Genomic DNA, 8,706 nt, shown 5'->3' on the forward strand with positions numbered 1-8,706 from the left:
ACCAGCCATCCCTGTGATCTCTAGAGTGATTTTCCAATTTAGTGTTAGTGAATTCTGAGTTAGGACTAGCTCCTGCTAGGAAGCTGTGTAAATTCATTTCACACAGGATCTTTACAGCTAGAAGGAAGACAGAGACTTGTGCCCCACTAAGTCTGGCCTGGGTTTGAAATCGGCTCCCAGAAACAAATTAGGTCTGTGTCCAGCTCACTGGCCTTTGCCCCTTTGTCATCCTGTTGGTGCAACTTATTTGTGCGCAGTAAGCTGCCATAAACAAATATGTGATAATGACCAGAAAATCTGTTTTTTGATGTTGGTTGAGAGACAAGTACTGTGGGATCAAGGCACTGGGGATGACGACTCAGCTCTTCAAAATATTGCCGTGGGATCTTTTATGCCCAGCTGAGAGGGCCTTGGTTTAATGTGTTATCCAAAAGACTGCACCTCCAACAGTGCAGCACTCCCTCCCTGGATTTTGTGCTCAGGTCTCTGAAGTGGGTCTTGAACCCACGATCTTCTGACTCTGATGCAAGAGTGCCACCTTCTGAGCCATGGCTGACACCCATTTTGACCAATGTTGATGTGGAGAGTTGCCAGCTGATAGGGTTTGTGTGTCTTTTTTGATTGCAGTGAGGTTATCATATCAGAGGCTGGAAGCATGGCTGAGGATGAAAGCCCCTTGAGCACTTCCGGGCCAGGGCCCTTGGATGCGGGCTCTGTAAGTTCAGGTACGGAAGAAAATTATGGGGTGATGCAGACATCCTGACCTGGCTTGGTGGGATGGTACCCCGTATTGGCAAAGAGGATTGCTGGTTTGAACCTTGTTGGATCTCAGGAAGAGGTGCTAAATTTGGCCTGGGTCGGGGAGTGAAAAGAAGGTTCGGCCGCAGATCCCTGTGGAATGGAAGCGGACGTTGATTAGTTTCTTTCCTCTCCTTTTCCGAAGACGTTGAGTGGTTGCAGAAACGCTGCCACATTTTCCAGTCCTTTGACCCAGGGGAGTTCAGAATACTGTCCTGGCTGGGATCACTTAATCCTCATGGCTGTAGCTTCTGGTCCTTCATCAAATGACCAGCTAGGAGCAGAGGTGACTTTCCTCCCCCTCCATCACACCTGCCCAGGGGAGCATAGGGTAAATATAGTGCCCCTAACTGCGAGCTCAGCATAGACAAAGGATTGGGCACTGTGACCCTTTCTGCTCTATTCACATCCTCAGGACATCCTAAAGCTCTTCACAGCCAATGATTTTTTAAAATTCATTCATGGGATGTGAATGTCTCTTGCAAGGCCAGCATTTGTTGCCCATCTGTAATTGCCCGGGTAAGGGAAATTAGGCTGTTAAAAGAAGCGAGAGAGGAAATAGCAGAAGGTCTGACCATCATTTTCCAGTCCTCACTGGATGCAGGTGTGGGGCCAGAGGATTGAAGAACTGTTAACGTTGTACCTCTGTTTAAAAAGGGAGTAAGGGATAGACCGAATAATTACAGGCCAGTCAGTCTAACCTCAGTAGTGGGCAAATTATTGGAATCTATTGTGAGCGACAGGATAAACTCTCACTTAGAAAGGCACAGATTAATCAAAGATAGTCAGCATGAATTTAAGGGAAGATCTTGTTTGACGAACTTGATCGAATGTTTTGAAGTAACAAGGAAGATAGATGAGGGTAGTGCAGTTGATGTGGTTTATATGGATTTTAGCAAGGCTTTTGACAAGATCCCACACGGCATACTGGTTAAAAAATAAAATCCCATGGGATCCAGGGAAAGGCAGTAAGGTGGATACAAAATTGGCTCAGTGGCAGGAAACAAAGGGTAATTGTTGATGGGTGTTTCCAGTGGCGTTCCGCAGGGCTCAGTACTGGGTCCCCTGCACTTTGTGGTATATATTAATGATTTGGACGTAAATGTAGGGGGCATGATCAACAAGTTTGCAGACGACACAAAGATTGGCCATGTGGTAGATAGTGAGGAGTATAGTTGTAAGCTGCAGGAAGATATTGATGGTCTGGGCAGATGGGCAGAAAAGTGGCAAATGGATTTCAATCTGGAGACATGCGAGGTGTTGCATTTGGGGAGGTCAAACAAGGCAAAGGAATTAATTGGAAGTGAGGGACCTTGGAGTGAATGTCCACAGATCCCTAAAGGTAGCAGGACATATCAATAAGATGGTTAAGAAGGCATATGGAATCCTTTCCTTTATTAACCGAGGTATAGAATATGAGAGCAGGGAGGTTATGCTGGAATTGTATAACTCATTGGTTAGGCCACAACTTGAGTACTGTGTGCAGTTCTGGTCACCTCATTACAGAAAGGATGTAATTGCACTAGAGAAGGTACAGAGGAGATTTACGAGGATGCTGCCATGACTGGAAAAATGCAGCTATGAGGAAAGATTGGATAGGCTGGGGTTGTTCTCCTTGGAACAGAGAAGGCTGAGGGGAGATCTGATTGAAATGTACAAAATTTTGAGGGGCCTGGATAGAGTGGAGGTGAAGGGTCGATTCACCTTAGCAGAGAGGTCAGTGACGAGGAGGCATAGATTTAAAGTGATTGGTAGAAAAATTAGAGGGGAGATGAGGAAAACCTTTTTCACCCAAAGGGAGGTGGGTGTCTGGAACTCACTGCCTGAAAGGGTAGATGAGGCAGAAACCCTCAACTCATTCAAAAGAAGTCTGGATATGCACAAGTGCCTTAATCTGCAGGGCTACGGACCAAATGCTGGAATGTGAGATTAGAATAGGTGGATCGTTTTTCAGCCAACATAGACATGATGGGCCGAGTGCTCTCGATCTGTGTCTTAAACTTTCTATGATTCTATAGTGGTGGTGAGCTGCCTTCTTGAATCACTGAAGTCCATGTGGTGTAGGTACACAAAGACAGGGGAGCTCCAGGTTTTTTACCCAGTGACAGTGAGGGAATGGCTAGTAGGCAGTAGTGGTTGCAGGTTTGGAAGGTGCTGTCGAAGGAGCCGTGGTGCATTGCATTGTTTAGATGGTACATACTGCTGCCACTGTTCACGATGGTAGAGGGAGTGAATGTTTAAGGTGGTAGATGGCGTGCCAGTCAAGCAGGCTGCTTTGTGCTGGATGGTGTCGAACTTCTTCAGTGTTGTTGGAGCTTCACCCATCTAGGCAAATGGAGAGTATTCCTTCACACTTCTGACTTGTGCCTTGTAGATGGTGGACAGGCATTGAGAAGTCAAGAGGTGAGTTACTCGCCCAAGACTTCCCAGCCTCTGACCTGCATGGTTAAAATAAAATAACTGTTGCTCTGAAGGTAATGTAATGGTGTATGTCAGCCATGGACCATTGAAGAAAAACTGATTATTCTCCCCAATGTGAGTGAGATGGCTGTGCAGGCTCGTGTGGCATCTAATGCTATTTAATGCCTTTTTCCACAGCAGTACCGGTTGAGGCAGAAAGGAGTGAAGAGATCGCATTGGAGGAGGAAACTACCACAGTGTGTGGCTCGGAGACATGTCCCTCCATCCCAGGACAGCTCCTGGAGCCCACAGACAGTGCAAGAGAACAAACGCAGGCTTACCTTGGCTGCAGCACTGCAGTGTGGCTGTACCTACCCCACATGGACTGCAGCGGTTCAAGAAGGCAGCTCACCACCACCTTCTCTAGGGCAGTTAGGGATGGGCAATAAATGCTGGCCTAGCCAGTGCCGCCCACATCCCATGAACGAATAAAAAAAAAAGTGGGACAGTGCTTAGTGTTGTGTTACTAGACGTGCATCTGAGGAAAGAGCTCCCTATGCTTGTGGGGGTCATGCTATGTAAATTATCCAGCAGTGAAATTACCCCTCCAGCTGGACCACTTGGCTAATTTCTGTGCCATACTGTGTGTTTGGCCTTACACTCACGTGCAAACATCACCGCAATTAAAAAGTATTTCAACATCCCAATCCAAGTCATTTTATGTTTAAGTCTGCAGCTGTAGTAAAAGACATGAAACTTGTTTTTATATCAAAGCAAAGCCTGTCCCAACAGCACAGTAACTCTCCCATTGGAAGCATTGTAGTGCCTGTACTATCCCTTTGCACGATTCAACTGCATCTACCCAACCTATCAGGCAGCTTAATTCCACTTAATCATGGAGCTCTTCCTGATGATTGTTTCAAATTTAACAAACTTCACAGCCTTTAATTCTATTTTCCTCACTCTGAAGTAATAGTTTGGATTGACTTTATACTATTAGCTGCTTCGACATTCCAGTTATAGACAAAAAGTTTTATTAATTCAGTTCAATATTCCACTCCCCATTTGACATTTACAAAGAATGAATGAATTTGCATCAGTCACCACTTCAGGCTGTCCCTTCCCTAGCAATTACTTTTGATGTAGTCATTGTTGTGATGTGAACAACAGCCCCTCCAACTGTACTGCCTTGAGTGTTAATCTGGATCATGTACTCAAGTTGCTGGAGTGCGGTTTGACCTTCTGATGCAGAGGAGAGAGTGGATACTTACTGAACCATGACCAACATCTCTATTTGAAATAAAGGTTTGATAGGAAATGGAAGAACGTTCACATGGGATACCTGCCATTGTGAACAAGTAGAATTTCCTGATCCTCCACCAGTTGGCCAGTGAGAAAGATAATCAAACTTTTTGTGGCCTATGAAATTTTATTAAATATTTCACAATCTGAAACTGTTGTGCAGAAGTACTAAAAAAAAAGCCTCTTTCCCTGCCTCTGGTCTCTGCATACCCAGAAGATGCTGGGCTGCAAGTAGAGACACTAGTGTGGATCTAGGTGTAATATAAAGGCATGAGTACAGGTCAGACCATTTTGATTAGATAGCTTTCAGTGCTACTTATTTCACAGGGTACTAACACTAAAATCCATGTAAAACTGGGTCTGCTGCAAGTACCCAGCACAGTTCTTGGTTATATGACTCCTCTTGAGGCACTTAGTACTTCTCTCCATATAAATCAATGTAGGAGCAGACAAGGCTTTGCTGTAGCATGTCAAAATAATTTCATTCTTTTATATAAAATAGCATCTCTCTTCAGCTTCACATCAACTCCCAAGGTGACACATGGTAATGTTAGACTCAGGCAAATTAACCCTTTGCAGCAGCCTCAATAATCTAATACCTGAGGCAGACGATCAAATGGAAGGAATCCCTCCACAAATACCTGGGATCTTTTACATGCACCCGAGCGGGTTCTTGTTCTAACTTAGCATAAGATGACTTTGTGCTACATGGTCAGCACTGAAGTTTCTGCAAAGATTACGTGTTCTGGTCCCAAACTAGTGAAGACAAAGACTCCTACTGAGCTAATAGTTCAGGAGGTATCAACTGCCCCTCCGTCCTTTTCCATCCCTTGCAGGAATGCCCAGTGTAGCATTCCTACAGAACCACTAACACAACAAGACTGAACTTCAAACCCTGATGAAAGGTCAGCGAACTGAAACGTTAACTTTGTTTCTCTCTCCCGAGGCTACCAGAGTATTTCCAGCATTTTTATTTTGACGCCTCCTGGGTCAGTTCCACACAACAAATGGTATCCTCTGCCCCCTCCCTTCCCTTTTCCAATATAGTCCTTCATGAACTGTCAGTCAGATCTTCTCTCTCTGGCAAACGTGGCAGACTGATAAATCACACCTTTCATGCCAGTATCATCCCTTTTAATATGCCTGTTAAACAATATGCAGTCACTGAAAGAAGAGGCCTGAAGATACGAATTGAGTTTGAGATGTTCCCTGCAGTTTCTTTTGTGAGTGTTTTCATTTAAAACAATAAGTGTCAGGGTATGTAAACAAATATAACCTTGAATAAGGGAGGGGCAGTGACTTCATAAGTTTGTCATCCCATCCTCCTGTGTTCAAAACAACTTTGTACCACAGACCTGATTTAGTTTGTAATTAGTGTTTGATTAACTTGCCCCCACCCTTAGATCTGAGCCCATGAAGGTCTTCTTCTTTGGCCTCGTCTCGAGAGACAACGGGTAAGCGCCTGTAGGTGGTCAGTGGTTTGTGAAGCAGCACCTGGAGTAACTATAAAGGCCAATTCTAGAATGACAGACTCTTCCACAGGTGCTGCAGATAAAATTGGTTGTCAGGGCTGTTACACAGTTGGCTCTCCCCTTGCACTTCTGTCTTTTTTCCTGCCATCAGCTAAGTCTCTTCGACGCGCCACTCTTTAACCCCGCCTTTATGCCTGTCCGCCAGCTCGGACGATCACTGGCAACTGACTCCCACAACTTGTGGTCAATGTCACAGGACTTCATGTAGCATTTGCAGATGTCTTTAAAGCGGAGACATGGACGGCCGGTAGGTCCGATACCAGTGATGAGCTTGCTGTACAATGCGTCCTTGGGGATCCTGCCATCTTCCACGTGGCTGACATGGCCAAGGCATCTCAAGCGCCGCTGGCTCAGTAGGGTGTATATGCTGGGGATGTTGACCACCTCGAGGACTTCTGCATTGGAGATACGCTCCTGCCACCTGATGCCAAGGATTCTCCAGAGGCAGCGAAGATGGAATGAGTTGAGAAGTCACTCTTGGCTGACATACGTTGTCCAGGCTTCGCTGCCGTAGAGGAAGGTACTGAGGACACAGGCTTGATACTCTCAGACTTGTGTTCCGTGTCAGTGCGCCATTTTCCCACACTCTCTTGGCCAGTCTGGACATAGCAGCGGCCGCCTTTCCCATGTGCTTGTTGATTTCTGCATCGAGAGACAGGTTACTGGTGATAGTTGAGCCTAGGTAGTTGAACTCTTGAACCACTTCCAGAGCGTGGTCGCCAATATTGATGGATGGAGCATTTCTGATGCCCTGTCCCACGATGTTCATTTTCTTGAAGCTGATGGTTAGGCCAAATTCGTTGCAGGCAGCTGAAATCCTGTCGATGAGTCTCTGCAGACACTCTTCTGTGTGGGATCGTCAGCATAATCGGCAAAGAGGAGTTCCCTGATGAGGACCTTCCGTACTTTGGTCTTCGCTCTTAGACGGGCAAGGTTGAACAACCTGCCATCTGATCTTGCGTGGAGGAAAATTCCTTCTTCTGAAGACTTGAACACATGTGAGAGCAGCAGGGAGAAGATGATCCCAAACAGTGTAGGTGCGAGAACACAGCCGTGTTTCACACCACTCAGGATAGGAAAGGGGTCTGATGAGGCGCCACTATGCTGAATTGTGCCTTTCATATTGTCATGGAATGAGGTGATGATACTTAGTAGCTTTAGTGGACATCAGATCTTTGCTAGTAGTTTGAACAGACCACGTCTGCTAACCAAGTCAAAGGCTTTGGTGAGATCTATGAAAGCAACGTAGAGGGGCATCTGTTGTTCGCAGCATTTCTCCTGTTGCTGGCGAAGGGAGAACAGCATGTCAATGGTGGATCTCTCTGCTCGAAAGCCACACTGTGCCTCAGGGTTGACATGCTCAGCCAGCTTCTGGAGCCTGTTTAAAGTGACTCAAGCAAAGCCTTTCCCCACTGTGCTGAGCAGGGAGATTCCACGGTAGCTGTTGCAGTCACCGAACTTCCAGATGGTTGGCCCAAAAGCGTTCTTAATGGCCATCATACATTCCTCTGATGTTTCTGGAATTGGAGGCCAGCTGAATACGACTACATAGGTGTTGCCAGTAGTCATTTGCGCAGCGCTTCTGGCTGCTTTAAGTGCTACGGATGTTAACTCGCTGGGGCTTTCTTGTAGTTCAACAGTGCAATGCGCTTAGCGGCTATGACAGGTTCCAGCTCTTCAAAGTGAGATTGAAACCAGTCTGCATTCTGCTTCTCACGTTTGCCAAAGGTGGTGATTGCTGACTCATAGATGGCGTCTCTGATGTGGGCCCACTTGGTCTCTGCATCCCCTGTAGGAGTGTTTTGAAGAGCTTTTTCAAGTAAATTGAGAAACTTATGTAACAGCTGTGGATAAGAAATTCTGTTAGTGTTAATGCACAGGTGGCTCTTCTGCTGGGAGTGATGCAGCTTCTTTGGTTTGAGTCTAACCTTGCTGCACACCAGGGAGTGGTCGGTGTCACAGTCCGCACTGTGGAAGCGGCGTATGATTTGAACACTGTTTAAAGAGGCTCGCCTTGTGATGATGAGGTCCACCTGGTGCCAACGACATGATCTTGGGTGCCTCCATGAAACCTGGTGACAGGGTTTAGTTTGAAAGAATGAGTTGGTGATGCAGGAGGTTGTGATAGGTACACAACTCCAGCAGTCTCTGTCCATTCTCATTCATCCAATGCCATAGCACCCAGGAGGGCCATGAGTCATGGTCGGTCCCAACCCTGGCATTAAAGTCCCCCACCAGGAACAAATGTTAGGTATTGGGAATATTATGAAGAACCTTGTAGAACTGGTCTTTAACTTCAGGTGGGGAGCAGAGTGTTAGAGCATAGATGCTGAGTAGGTGTACTGGACCAGAGGCGATGAGCAGTCCAATGGACAGTATGCATTCCGAGCCATTTGAAGGTGGCTCTGTCATGCCGAGCAAAGGGTTTCTGATGGCGAAACCCACTCTATGCTGTCTTGGTTCTTCAGGATCTCTACCCTGCCAGAAGGCGTAGTCTTGCTCTCTTAGAGATCTGCTCGCAGGGAGGAGTGTCTCCTGAAGTGCTGCAATGTCCACATTGAGACTGAGCTCATTGTTAATGATGGCGGTCTTCCGAGAATCGTCGATTTGTGTAAGGTCTTCCAACAGGCCAGGACACATAGTTCTGACGTTCCAGCTTGCAAAGCGAAGGGCA

The 8,706-nt window shown here is 46.4% G+C and overlaps 1 protein-coding gene across 1 annotated transcript in view; it reads left to right on the top strand.

The window, feature by feature from the left end:
- The window catches only part of LOC137380786 (uncharacterized), a 28,250-nt gene extending 19,551 nt beyond the window's left edge, over positions 1-8,699 (top strand). Inside the window, exons 9-10 of the mRNA XM_068053138.1 lie at positions 628-725; positions 3,397-8,699. Coding sequence (XP_067909239.1) covers positions 628-725; positions 3,397-3,647 — 349 coding nt within the window. The 3' untranslated portion in view covers positions 3,648-8,699. The remainder of the gene's footprint in view (positions 1-627; positions 726-3,396) is intronic.
- Positions 8,700-8,706: the final 7 nt, after the last annotated feature.

The sequence above is a fragment of the Heterodontus francisci genome, chromosome 20, assembly GCF_036365525.1.
Source record: "Heterodontus francisci isolate sHetFra1 chromosome 20, sHetFra1.hap1, whole genome shotgun sequence".
NCBI lineage: Eukaryota > Metazoa > Chordata > Chondrichthyes > Heterodontiformes > Heterodontidae > Heterodontus > Heterodontus francisci.